Raw genomic sequence first — 14,423 nt, forward strand, 5'->3', positions numbered from 1 at the left:
GTGAGAAGACAGCTGAAGAGACTCCATGCAGGAAAATCAGCAGGCCCGGATGGTGTTAGCCCCAGGGCCCTGAAGACCTGTGCCCTCCAGCTAAGTGGAGTACTTCAGCATGTCTTCAATATGAGCCTGGGTGTTCAGAGGGTCCCCGTGCTGTGGAAGACGTCATGCCTTGTCCCTGTACCGAAGAAGCCGTGTCCTAGCGACCTCAAAGATGACAGGCCCGTGGCATTGACGTCACACATTATGAAGACCCTTGAGAGACTCATCCTGGAGCAGATCCAGCCTATGGTCCAACCACTTCTTGACCCTCTTCAGTTCGCCTACCAGCCCCATCTTGGAGTAGAGGACGCAACCATCTACCTGCTCAACAAAGTCTACGGACACCTGGACAAGCCAGTCAGCACTTTGAGGATCATGTTTTTTGATTTCTCCAGTGCTTTTGACACCATCCGGCCGGCTCTGCTGGGTGAGAAGTTGACAGTGATGCAGGTGGATGCCCCACTGGTGTCCTGGATTGTAGATTATTTGACTCGCAGACCACAGTACGTGTGCTTGCAGGGCTGTGTGTCGGACAGAGTGATCAGCAACACCGGGGCTCTGCAAGGGAGTGTCCTTTCTCTTTTCCTTTTCACTCTCTACACCACTGATTTCAACTACTGCATGGAGACCTGCCACCTCTGCAGTGGTTGGACGTATTATCGGTGGTGATGAGAGCGAGTACAGGATGGTGGTGGACAACTTTGTCACGTGGAGCAGGAAGAACCACCTACAGCTCAACATGACGAAGATGAAAGAACCGAAGAAGAAACCGTTATTCATCACATGCACACTTCAAGCACAGTGAAATTCATCCTCTGCATTTAACCCATCTGAAGCAGTGAAGACAAGCACACACACCCAGAGCAGTGGGCAGCCCAGAGCACCTGGGGAGCAGTCAGGGGTTCGGTACCTCGCTCAAGGGCACCTCAGCCCAAGGCCGCCCCACGTCAACCTAACTGCATGTCTTTGAATTGTGGGGGAAACCGGAGCACCTGGAGGAAACCCACACAGACACAGGGAGAACATGCAAACTCTGCACAGAAAGGCCCTCGCCGGCCGCTGGGTTCGAACCCGGAACCTTCTCGCTGTGAGGCAACCATGCTAACCACTACACCACCGTGCCACCCACATGTGGTATGGTGGCTGGTGGTCAATCTGAAGAGAATCGGGGCTCCGGTGAATCCTGTTAACATCCAAGGGGTCAGTGTGGACATGGTGGAGGAATATAAGTACCTGGGGGTGTACTTGGACAATAAACTGGACTGGTCCAAAAACGTGGACACTATAGAAAAAGGGCCAGAGCCGTCTCTATTTTCTGAGCTGGCTGAGGTGCTTCAACATCTGCCGAACGATGCTATGGATGTTCTATGAGTCTGTGGTGGCCAGCGCCATCCTGTACGCTGTTGTCTGCTGGGGCAGCGGCTTGAAGGTGAAGGGCACTAACAGACTCGATAAGATCATCAGGAAAGCCGGCCATGTTGTAGGCGCGGAACTGGACTCTCTGACAGTGGTGTTGGAGAAGAGGACACTGTCCAAAATAAAAACAACCTTAGACTGTCCTTCCCACCCTCTCCATGAGGAGCTGATCAGCCACAGGAGCACGTTCAGTAAACGGCTGGTTCTTCCACGCTGCACAACTGAGAGACCCAGGAAATCATTCCTACCTGCTGCAGTCAGGCTGCACAACGCCACTGTATAACTGTGCTACACCGTCTTACCATGCGTCCTTCACTCAGGCGCAATACATGTATATAGGAATCATTGTATATAGAATCACTTCCTTTTGCTTTTATTTAAGTTATTGAACTTATTTACATTTATTTTATTTTTATTTATTCTTTTTTAAGGACTATTTTATCTTCTATTTTTAGACATATTTACTTCTTCCTTGATTCAGGAGCTTGGTAGCAAATTTGAATTTCCCTCCGGGGATTAATAAAGTAATTCTGATTCTGATAGAGATTTATATCACGCTTTTGGTTCTGCATGTCCCGGATGGAGCTCGGATGAAAAATACAAGTGGTGTATTTCCCACTAAAACACTCAGATCTATATAATATAAAAATAAATGTGTCCTAAAAGTGATATTGCATGTCAATAGATCAAAATCTCTCAGATCCTTACACTTGCCCAATTTTCCTTTTTCCAACACATGAACTTTGAGAACTGACTGTTCACATTCTGCCTAATGTATCACACCCCATAACAGGAGCCGCTGTAATGAGATAATCACTGTTATTCACTTCACCTCTCACTGGTTTTAATGTTATGGCTGATCGGTGTATATTTCACTCACACACTCATGCTCAAATATTACATTTTATCTGAATATATATATAGCGTGTGCATGTATGTCATTTTCACATTATATTGCTCTACATGCTGAGAGCAGAGATATGTCATAACTCTTCAGAGAGTGTGTGTGTGTGTGTGTGTGTGTGTGTGTGTGTGTGTGTGCAGCTGCACTAGTGGGAAGATTGCTTCCAGTTGCCATGTGTGTGACGGTTATTGCTATAATGGAGGAACCTGTCACCTCGACTCCGAGACATCGCTACCCTTCTGCCAGTGAGTCTGTCTGTCTGTCTGTCTGTCTGTCAGTCATTGACAACATAGTGTAATAAACACACACAGAACACCAGCAACTGTGCTCCATTCTGATCAGCTGATTTTAGACTCCGCCTCCTTTGAAGGGCTCTCTCTCTCTCTCTCTCTTTCTCACTGAATAGCAATTTGATCAGAAATGACGTTGTTGATCATTGTGATCAGGTTCTTCAGTGACTTTATACATCACTTTCGGCTGTCAGCTCACCTGAAGACAGATCCCCAACTTGTGCAGCTTTTTCACCTCTCAACACAAGCAGTGTTTGAGTTTCCACTCCATAACACGACCAGGTAGCTACGCTAGCACACGTTCACTCCATAAGCTGTGATGTAGTGTTAGCTTAGCTGCTAAATTTAACTTCTGGCAGTGAACACACTTGTATTTAAAAATGACTCCCTGGGTGAATCACTTATGGCCCTTTTCCACGACCCTTTTTCAGCTCGCTTCAGCTCACTTCAGCCCGACACGGCTCGCGTTTCGACTACCAAAAACCAGCACGACTCGGCTCGCTTCAGCCCTGCTTAGCCCCTAAAACTCGCACCGTTTTGGAGTGGGGCTGAAGCGAGCCAAGCCGTGCCGAGTGAGGCTGGGGGCGTGAGCAGACACTCCCCTGTGCACTGATTGGTGAGGAGGAGTGTCCTCACATGCCCACACACGCCCCGCGAGCGCGCTGGGATCTGTAAACACCGTAAACCCGGAAGAAGAAGAATTACGAATTACGAGAATTATGAAGCCTTATGCGCCTCGCCTCATCTATACGCTCTTGCCAGTATCTGTCCGCGTTGTCGGTGACAACAAGCCACAGCACCAAGACCAGCAACACTAACGACTCCATGTCCTCCATGTTTATTGTTTACTCTCCGGGTCGTGAGACTACCGCTTAAAAGATCACTGATGTCACTGTTTGCGCTGCTTAACGACATCACGTGACGTCCACCCACTTTCGCTAACTCCACCCAATGTGTCCACCCACTTCCAGCCAGCACGGTTCAGCGCGGTTGTAGTCGAAATGCAACTCCAGCAGCCCCGCTCAGCCCGACTCAGCACGGCACGGCTCAGCCCGACTCAGCCGCGTTTGTAGTGGAAAAGCGGCATTACACTTGTAAGTGACAAATTACAAATTCATAAACAGTTTCTCTGATGATTAGATTACATTTGCATACAACTCCTTGAGTGATTCACTTCTGTTTATAAACAATTCCTGGTGTCATTTAACTTATTTATGAACAACTGCTCCGGTGATTCGCTTACCTTTGCGAATGACTCTTCAGGATGATTAAGTTCCATTCACACACGTCTCTCTGAACAGTTCACTCCACTGATAAACACGTCCTTCAGTGATTCACTTGCATTTGTAAATGATCCCTTTGAATAATTCATGAAGACTTTTAATTGTCTTAAGTGATTCACTTCCATTCATAAATGATTCCTTGAGTGATTCATCTACATTTACTGTATAAATGACTCCCTGAGTGGAAAAACTTGCATTTATAAATGACTCCTTGAGTAAGAGGCTGTCCACACGGCAACGGATTCAGGTGAATCTGATAAAATTGTTTCTCGTTTCGGCCTGGCGTCCACACGGCACCGGCGTTTTGGGTGCCCCAAAATAATATTGTGGCAGCGGGGGCGTTGTCAAGCATCGGTCTGTGACAGGAGGGTGGAGCCGGGGAAGGTGAGTGGCAGATTCGCTACACCTGACGGTAATTAACCTGTGTTTTGTGTGTGTTTTCCCAGTAAACCGCTCCCTATTTTAAGAGGCTGAGAGAGAGCAGAGGGAGCGCGACCCGGGAGTGGAGGCTGAGAGTGTGTCTGTGTGCTGCGAGTTCTTTTTAGACTGAAAAGTTTATGAATAAAATACGCTGTTACTACCTCCAAACGTTGTCCTGCCGTCCTCTGTGCTCCACCCACGCATTGTCCGCGCTACAGTGGTGCCGAAACCCGGGAAAAGGTGGAGCACCAGTGCTACAGCTCCATGGAATCCTCCCCGTTCGCGGACTTGTTCCACGCCCTCGCCACGGCTCAGCAGAGCCAGCACCAGGCACTCGTCACGCTCCGAACGGAGCAGGAGCGCCGCTTCGAAGCCCTGGTGCTGGCTCAACAGGAAGATCGAGAGGCGTTCCGGCGGCTCCTCGCGTCGGCGGGGTCCACCAGCGCCCCGGCCGCGGGCCCGTCTCCCCTCACTGTGACCAAGATGGGCCCGCAGGATGACCCCGAGGCTTTCATCACCTTGTTCGAGCAGGTCGCCGAAGCCTCGGGGTGGCCGATGGAGCAGCGCGCGGCGCGCCTCCTCCCCCTCCTGACTGGAGAGGCGCAGCTGGCCGCATTACAGCTCCCCGCCGACCGCCGGCTGGCCTACGCTGACCTTCGCCGGGCCGTCCTCCAGCGCGTGGGGCGCACGCCGGAGCAGCAGCGCCAGCGCTTCCGCGCGCTGCGGATGGAGGAAGCCGGCAGCCCGTTCGCGTTTGGCCAGCAGCTCCGGGACGCCTGCTGGCGGTGGCTGAGGGCCGAAGATTGCGACGCCGAGGGAATCATCGACCAGGTGGCGCTGGAACAGTTCGTTGCCCGCTTACCAGCCGGAACCGCGGAGTGGGTCCAGTGCCACCGCCCGGCGTCGCTGGATCAGGCCGTAGGACTGGCGGAGGATCATCTGGCGGCTGTACCGGCGGCAGGACAACGGATGACATCGTCTTCTGTCTCCTCTTCTCTCTCTCTGTCTTCCCCCCCTCCTCCCGTGTCCCGTCCTCGCCCCATTCCCCCACCACGGAGGCGGGGGCCGGCCCCACCCCAGCCGGCCCGCCGCACCCGTGGTGCCCTCCCGTTTCTCCCTTCTGTGTCTGTCTCTCCCCCCCCTCAGGTGAGTGAGCCCCAGAACACAGTTGCAGAGGGGAGGCCCGGGCCGGTTTGCTGGCGCTGCGGGGAACTGGGCCACCTGCAGCAACAATGTGCAGCGATGGAGGTGGGGGCGGTGGTGCGGATCCCCGACGCGCCAGAGGCTGCCCTCGATCGGGCCGGAGCGTATCGCATACCGGTAAGTGTACAAGGGGCTACATATCAGGCGTTGGTGGATTCAGGCTGCAATCAGACCTCGATCCGCCAAAGCCTGGTGCAAGACGAGGCATTGGGGGGAGCACAAGGGGTGAAGGTGTTGTGTGTGCACGGGGATATTCACAGCTACCCGTTGGTGTCAGTCCACATATATTTTAGAGGGGAAAAATCTATAGTGAAGGCGGCGGTTAATCCTCGCCTTACCCACTCTTTGATCTTGGGGACCGATTGGCCGGGATTTCGGGGTTTAATGGCACGCCTAGTAAAGAGTGGGTCCTGCCGGTTGATGGGGGAGGGTCCCGGTGTCGCTTTGGCTGGAGCGGCGGTCGCAGAGCCGTCTACGTCACCTCCGCGACAGGGGGAGGAGCCGCCGGCCCCTCCTCTTTCTATTGGGGAATCCCTCGTGGATTTCCCACTGGAACAATCGCGAGACGAGACTCTGCGACACGCGTTTGACCAAGTGAGAGTAATCGATGGTCAAACGCTCCAGCCGAACGCCACCCCGTCCTTCCCCTATTTTTCCATTTTGAAGGATAGATTATATCGAGTGACGCAGGACACTCAGACGAAAGAGCGAGTCACCCAGTTATTAATTCCAAAGAGCCGCCGGGAATTGGTATTCCAGGCGGCCCACTTTAATCCCATGGCTGGACACCTCGGGCAGGATAAGACACTCGCCCGGATAATGGCCCGATTCTATTGGCCGGGGATTCGCGGCGACGTCCGTAAGTGGTGTACGGCGTGCCGCGAATGCCAGTTAGTAAATCCAGCGGCCATTCCAAAAGCGCCCTTGCGCCCCCTACCATTAATCGAGACCCCGTTCGAAAGAATTGGGATGGATCTCGTTGGGCCATTAGATCGGTCAACACGAGGGTACCGCTTTATATTAGTCCTGGTGGACTATGCAACGCGATACCCGGAAGCGGTGCCTCTTCGCAATATCTCAGCACGCAGTATTGCAGAGGCCCTCTTCCACGTCATCTCCCGGGTTGGAATCCCGAAAGAGATTCTGACTGACCAAGGCACCTCGTTTATGTCACGAACACTGAGCGAACTGTATGGGCTACTAGGTATTAAGCCGATCCGCACCAGCGTTTATCACCCACAGACGGACGGTTTAGTTGAACGGTTCAATCGCACCCTCAAGAATATTATTAAAAAATTCGTAAGTGAGGACGCACGTAACTGGGATAAGTGGCTCGAACCCTTGTTGTTTGCAGTGCGAGAGGTCCCCCAAGCCTCCACGGGGTTTTCCCCGTTTGAATTATTATACGGGCGTAAGCCGCGCGGCATCTTAGATGTACTGCGGGAAAATTGGGAGGAGGGACCTTCACAGAGCAAAAACGAAATTCAGTACGTTATGGATCTGCGCGCAAAACTCCACACGCTCACCCACCTAACTCAGGAGAATTTGCGGCAGGCCCAGGAACGGCAAGTCCGCCTGTACAACAAGGGCACGCGCCTTAGAGAGTTCACTCCGGGAGAGAAGGTACTCGTCCTGTTGCCCACGTCGAGCTCCAAATTAATCGCCAAGTGGCAAGGACCCTTTGAGGTCACACGGCGAGTCGGGGACGTCGACTACGAGGTTAGGCGAACGGACAGGGAGGGGGCGCTACAGATCTACCACCTCAATCTGCTGAAACTCTGGAATGAGGAGGTCCCCGTGGCGTTGGTGTCGGTAGTTCCGGAGAAGGCGGAGCTGGGGCCGGAGGTCCCCAAAGGGTCATTGGCATCACGTACCTCTCCGGTCCCCTGTGGAGACCACCTCTCCCCGACCCAACTCGCGGAGGTCGCCCAGTTGCAGGCCGAGTTTTCGGATGTGTTCTCGCCCCTGCCCGGTCGCACGAACCTCATAGAACACCACATAGAGACGCCCCCGGGGGTGGTAGTGCGTAGCCGCCCTTATAGACTACCCGAACACAAAAAAAAGGTGGTTCGGGAAGAACTTCAGGCCATGCTCGAAATGGGCATCGTCGAGGAGTCCCACAGTGACTGGAGCAGCCCAGTGGTCTTGGTTCCCAAGGCCGACGGGTCGGTCCGGTTCTGTGTGGACTATAGAAAAGTCAACGCGGTGTCTAAATTCGACGCATACCCAATGCCTCGTATTGATGAGCTGCTCGATCGACTAGGCACGGCTCGCTTTTACTCGACACTGGATTTGACGAAGGGATATTGGCAGATCCCCTTGACTCCATTATCCCGAGAGAAAACGGCCTTTTCCACACCGTTCGGCTTACACCAGTTCGTCACACTTCCATTTGGGCTGTTTGGGGCGCCCGCTACGTTTCAGCGGCTGATGGACCGGGTCCTCCGGCCGCACGCCACCTATGCGGCCGCGTACCTAGACGACATCATCATTTATAGCAATGACTGGCAGCGGCACCTGCAACACCTGAGGGCCGTCCTTAGGTCGCTGAGGCGGGCGGGACTCACTGCCAACCCGAAGAAGTGTGCGATTGGGCGGGTGGAAGTACGGTATCTGGGCTTCCACTTGGGCAACGGGCAGGTGCGTCCCCAAATTAATAAGACTGCAGCGATTGCGGCCTGCCCGAGGCCCAAGACCAAAAAGGGGGTGAGACAGTTCCTGGGGCTGGCTGGCTACTATCGTAGGTTTATACCTAATTATTCGGACGTCACCAGCCCGCTGACTGACCTCACTAAAAAGGGGGCACCAGATCCGGTCCAGTGGACGGAGCAGTGCCAGCGGGCTTTCTCTGAGGTAAAGGCTGCACTGTGTGGGGGGCCACTCTTACACTCCCCTGACTTCTCTCTCCCTTTTTTGTTGCAGACGGATGCGTCGGACAGAGGGCTGGGGGCCGTTTTGTCCCAGCAGGTGGAGGGGGAGGACCGCCCAGTCCTATACATCAGCCGCAAGCTGTCAGTGCGTGAGGGGCGCTACAGCACCATTGAGAAGGAGTGCCTGGCGATCAAGTGGGCGGTCCTCGCCCTCCGTTACTACCTGCTGGGGCGCTCTTTCACCCTCTGTTCGGACCACGCGCCCCTCCAGTGGCTCCACCGCATGAAGGATGCCAACGCGCGGATCACCCGTTGGTATCTGGCACTCCAACCCTTCAACTTCAAGGTGGTCCACAGGCCGGGGGCGCAGATGGTCGTGGCGGACTTCCTCTCCCGTCAAGGGGGGGGGGAGTCGGCTGCGGGCCGGACGGGCGCCCGGCCTGAGTCGGGCGGTGGGGGTATGTGGCAGCGGGGGCGTGGTCAAGCATCGGTCTGTGACAGGAGGGTGGAGCCGGGGAAGGTGAGTGGCAGATTCGCTACACCTGACGGTAATTAACCTGTGTTTTGTGTGTGTTTTCCCAGTAAACCGCTCCCTATTTTAAGAGGCTGAGAGAGAGCAGAGGGAGCGCGACCCGGGAGTGGAGGCTGAGAGTGTGTCTGTGTGCTGCGAGTTCTTTTTAGACTGAAAAGTTTATGAATAAAATACGCTGTTACTACCTCCAAACGTTGTCCTGCCGTCCTCTGTGCTCCACCCACGCATTGTCCGCGCTACAAATATTTTTTTGAGAACGGGTTCCAGAGTGGAAAAATCTGGCAACGGCGCCATTGCGAAGTTGTCTGGATGAGTAGAATGGATTTGTTTACGATGACGTCACAACCACATGACTAGAACAAGCAGCACTCTCGCTGTTTTGGATGAACCACTGCATTGCATTCACTTTTGTATACAGCTTTTCTTTTAAATAAACAAGTAACTGAACCATTTCTTGAATTTCTTTTTTTTTATTGGATAAGACTGCTTTTCAAAATGTTCACACACGATATAAAAAGTTATATAAATTATATAAAAATGCTTTTCAAAATGTTCACACACAATAAGAAAATTAAGTTATATAAAACTATGCACACTAATAAAACTAATTTGTACACACAGAAGGCACGATTTCCTCGCGTAGTCGCAGCCATCTTCTTCTTGTTGTTGTGTGTTTGTTCCTGTGAGTGCTTCACGCCGGGTAGAAGAAGGGGTTTATGCGCATGCGTCCTACTTCTTCTATTGTTCTGGTGTCTCTGATGGGACCGTCTTACAGCGCACGTAGAGGTGTGGCATGTGTATTGCATCGTTTTCAGCAAGCGTTGCGTTGCCATATGTACCTGATATTTTACTGATCCGTTGCCCATGTGGATGCGATATTTTTTTAAATAAAATCTCGTTGCCGTTGTCGTGTAGATGTAGCCTTAGGCCCTGTCCACACGGCAACGGATTCAGGTGAATCTGATAAAATTGTTTATCGTTTCGGCCTGGCGTCCACACGGCACCGGCGTTTTGGGTGCCCCAAAACCAGTGGCGGCTGCTGGTTTTTAAAACAGGGGAAGCCCATTTTATGCATTCATCGTAAAACCTGTAGGCCGGATATCAAAGCATAGAAAGGTGTGCCCCATTAGCATAGTGAACTAGACAACCCCACCTAGTGGCAGAAAGTATTTTTGCTTGTACATTTCATGTTATAGTCTGGCTTGCCAGGCTAGTGCCTCATATCCTTAATGAAAAATATCAAACATCCAAAAATCACTGGCTATTCAACGAAGAGCCTTGAACATCATACCCTGATATGCAACACAGAGTCTTTAACACAACACCCAGCTGTGCAACACATCCTTGAACATCTTCTGCAACACAGTCTGGAAATTCATAACCAGGTAGGCTATGCAACACGCAGAACCTTGAATATTATACCCAGGTATAACCTATAACACAGAGCCCACCATTCTCTTAACATTACTGAACAATATACACACTTCACATTCATGAACATGAACACTATTTATACACAAATTCTGCCCTCCGCTCCTTTTCCAGAAAATGGTCTGTGACCCTGTCATACCAGCTGGTTGTGCTTTCCAGAGACTTCACCAATTTCTGTTAGCAGCTAGCACTGCAGATCCCAATAAGGCTCAAGCTAGCCTACAACCAGATTGAACTACAAATGAAATAAACGAGTGAATTCACGAATGAACAAACTGATAGAATGGATGAAAGTTAACGGAGCACAACGAGTAATATTTACATTTATTTACAGAGTAATGTACAGAGACATCAATGAGAAGAAACGTTTATATGAAAAGAAATTCGGACAGCACTTTGGCACATGACTACACTTTCTCGACATCCGCTGGGGACTGACTGATCATACTTCCGTGTTCCTCGCCGACAGAGCCCGCCCTCCTCATGTCTTTCAAACACTACCTCCAATAATCCTTCATCAGCCCGGCTTCTTGTCCCTCCCACTGTCTCGTTTAGTCCCAGAGAAGCCCGGCTTCCCTGGAAGTGACGATTTTGTCGATTTTAACCAATAACAACTAGCCGAAATTGGCTGTTCAGAGCCCTCTCATAGACTGCAACGGATACCCGGCTGCCAGCCATAAAGCCCATTGAAATAAGAAAGGTTACAGCGTGTTGCCAGATTGGGCGGTTTTAAGTGCATTTTGGCGGGTTTTGAACATATTTTGGCTGGAAAACGTCAGCAGTATCTGGCAACGCTGGTTACAGCCTGGCAGCAAAGGTGATTCTCGTAGCGAACTGCAAGTTCGTCAGACATCACTCAAATAAGTTACAGGATAGTTATGAACGTAAATACAATCTTGGGCATATATTATGTTATGCAAGTTATTGTTTTAATGAGAATTCAACGTCATAGATGCCGCAGTTTGGGGAGAGAATTTTAGGGGAAGCTCGGCTTCCCTTGTTGTCTCTGAGAAATCGCCCCTGCCCAAAACGAAATCTTTTGAGAACGGGTTCCAGAGTGGAAAGATCTGGCAACGGCGCCGTTGCGAAGTCATCTGGATGAGTAGAACGGATTTGTTTACGATGACATCACAACCATATGACTGTCAGTGCTTCACGCCGGGTAGAAGTGTAACAAACTCGATGCGAGTTGTCAACAAATCCTATAACTTGGTTCATGAAACACGCTTACAAAATATTTTCACTGTGAATATTTATTGTGTAATGGTGCAAAGTGAGAGAGAGAGAGAGATTCTGCCTTTAGGGCAGAGTCAATCCCGCCAGCAAAAATAGGGAAAAAAAGGAGCGATCTCACCTCTTCAGATGTTGGTTTAAGTCCTACAATACATTCCTCAAAAAGGGCGTAGAAGAACAAATTAATCCATCAACGTGTAGCATTCAATTTATTCCGGACCATTAAAGACGCCGCCTTCCGCGTAGAATCATACGTCATCCTCGCCGCCATATTGGATGGGTCAAAGCGGAGAATAAAGATGCCTCATTCATGTGCTGCGTTTAACTGTACCAACAGGTTTACCGTCCAAACGAGATCACATGGGATTACCTTTCACAGGTGAGACTGGAAAAATACTTTTCATTGTATTTGGTCATTATAATGTAATTTTACGAACAGATTTTCCTGACTTTGTGGCTAATATGAAGTCTCGCGCATAATAGTTTATGCGCATGCGTCCTACTTCTTCTATTGTCCTGGTGTCTCCGATGGGACCGTCTTACAGCGCCCCTAGAGGTGTGGCATGTGTATTGCATCGTTTTCAGCAAGCGTTGCGTTGCCATATGGACCTGATATTTTACTGATCCGTTGCCCATGTGGACGCGATATTTTTTTTAATAACATCTCGTTGCCGTTGTCGTGTGGATGTAGCCTTAGATACAGTGCACAACTCCTCAAGTGAGTCACTGATAACTTCTTAAACGTTCATAAACGACTCCTGTAGATTTCTTGAGTGGATAATTGACGATTGTAAATGGCTCTTTGATCGATTGATTTAGAATCAAAATGAATTCTCAGGTGATTAACTTGTACTCAGAAACGACTCAGTGAATGATTCACTTGTATTATATTTACTCCTATTGATCTGGAACAGACCCTTATCTCAGAAGTGCACGAATGTTACCCAAACATGCTGCCTACCTAGGGAACTTCATGTTGATTGGAACGCAGTGTGAATCATGACTAAGCTAGAGAAAAGCAGAGAGAGAGAGAGAGAGAGAGAGAATAATCATTCAGCCCTGAAAGGATTTCACATGAAGAGGTGTGTGTGTGTGTGTGTGTGTGTGTGTGTGTGTGTGTGTGTGTGTGTGTGTGTGAGGACAATGAAGGAGCTGATGGACATTCTCTTTCTCAAAAACGATGCCCTTTTGTCTGAATCCTCATCTCTTTCCATCTTTCTCTCGTGTATGAAACCATTCAGACGTTTCCCCTTCTCGTTTAGAGGTGGATTTTTTTCTGTCACCGCTTCAAAACGATTAAAGAAGACATTTGTTTCTTTCTGTCTTTCCACAGTTCCATCCATCTCTTATAGTTCCATCCAGCTTCACTCATTCAGCAGACCACATTCTCACACCTGATGCTGCGGTTTTGTCTCTTCACATGAATACTCTTTCAGTTCTCCTCCCTGCTCGCCATTAAACCGAGGGGTTTCAGGAATGAGATGATCTCCATTCGTATGCAGATGTCCAGAGCTTTTTTGGCAAAGGTTAAAAAGGTGTTAATGAAAAGGTGGAGGGACGACGAAGGACCTGCCACCATTAGCATATCAACAATAAGAGCTTTTCTCTCAGGTTCATCTCGTCCCATCAAAGCTTTTATTTATTTATTTATTTATTTATTTATTTCTCTCCTTTTTTTGCTTTTGTTCACTTTCTCTTTTCTCTGCTGCTTGAGGGTTTTATAGTTAGAAGACGCAGCGTGTTTGAATCCCTCGATACACTCAGTGTGTGTCCTGTGTTCAGTGAAAGCCTCTTCTCCACTGATGTGTGCTTTCTTTTTATTTTCAAGGTTCTGCGTCTCATAAAAGCAGCGTTCCACTTTTAAATGTCATTTACCATCTCAAGGAGAAAATCTAAAAGTTGTTGGATGTGTTTTTGTGCCCTTTATTTAACACGGACATCAGGGTAATGGACTGAACTTTTAGCAGCGTTTTATCTGTGAGACAGATCTCTATTTCCACCTCGCTTTTCACACAGGTACATTACTGCTATTTGACAAACACGCCTTCTCCGGGAAATACGTTCGTGCAGAGTAGGACTTTTACCCCACACACAACAGAACAGAAATTGTACAGAAACAGAAATTTGTTTGTAAACCTTGAAAAAAAACATTTTAAAGTTGAACACTTTTTTAAAAAAAATAGCATCAGATGGGTGTCGTCTGATAATCGAGGTTTTAGTAGCGGGGTTGATATCGGAAAAAATAAAGTCCCATATCTGTTAAAAACTGGTAAATGGTATAAGAGGAATGAAACTTGGCAACGTGCTGTCATTGAAAATAATCAGCTTTGGTGTTTTCACCCGTTATTCCATCAGTTATTATTTTACTCTGACGCCGTGACCTACTCAGGCTCAATATGCCAATTCACACTATGGAACACCAGTCGAGAGTTATTTCTAATTTGCATATTAATGGAATGAGGATTTCTTGCCCTGTGTGTGGTTGTTGTGTAGTGAGGTTCCAGCTGAGAGTGTGTGTGTGTGTGTGTGTGTGTGTGTGTGTGTGTGTGTGTGTGTGTGAGTGAGTGAGTGAGTGAGTGTGTGTGTGTGTGTGTGTGTGTGTGTGTGTGTGAGTTTGTGATTGAGTGAGTGAGTGTGTGTGTGAGTGAGTTTGTGATTGTGTGTGTATGTGAGTGAGTGGGTGAGTGAGTGAGTGAGTGAGTGAGTGAGTGAGTGAGTATGTGAGTGATTGTGTGTGAGTGAGTGAGTGAGTGAGTGAGTGAGTGAGTGAGTGAGTGATTGTGTGTGAGTGAGTGAGTGAGT

General features: G+C 49.6%; 1 protein-coding gene across 1 annotated transcript in view; it reads left to right on the top strand.

The window, feature by feature from the left end:
- The window catches only part of lrp1ba (low density lipoprotein receptor-related protein 1Ba), a 453,831-nt gene that overhangs the window by 406,836 nt on the left and 32,572 nt on the right, over window positions 1-14,423 (top strand). The window contains exon 98 of the mRNA XM_060911172.1: window positions 2,500-2,604. Coding sequence (XP_060767155.1) covers window positions 2,500-2,604 — 105 coding nt within the window. The remainder of the gene's footprint in view (window positions 1-2,499; window positions 2,605-14,423) is intronic.

This window comes from Neoarius graeffei, chromosome 27 (assembly GCF_027579695.1).
Source record: "Neoarius graeffei isolate fNeoGra1 chromosome 27, fNeoGra1.pri, whole genome shotgun sequence".
NCBI classification, from domain to species: Eukaryota; Metazoa; Chordata; class Actinopteri; order Siluriformes; family Ariidae; genus Neoarius; species Neoarius graeffei.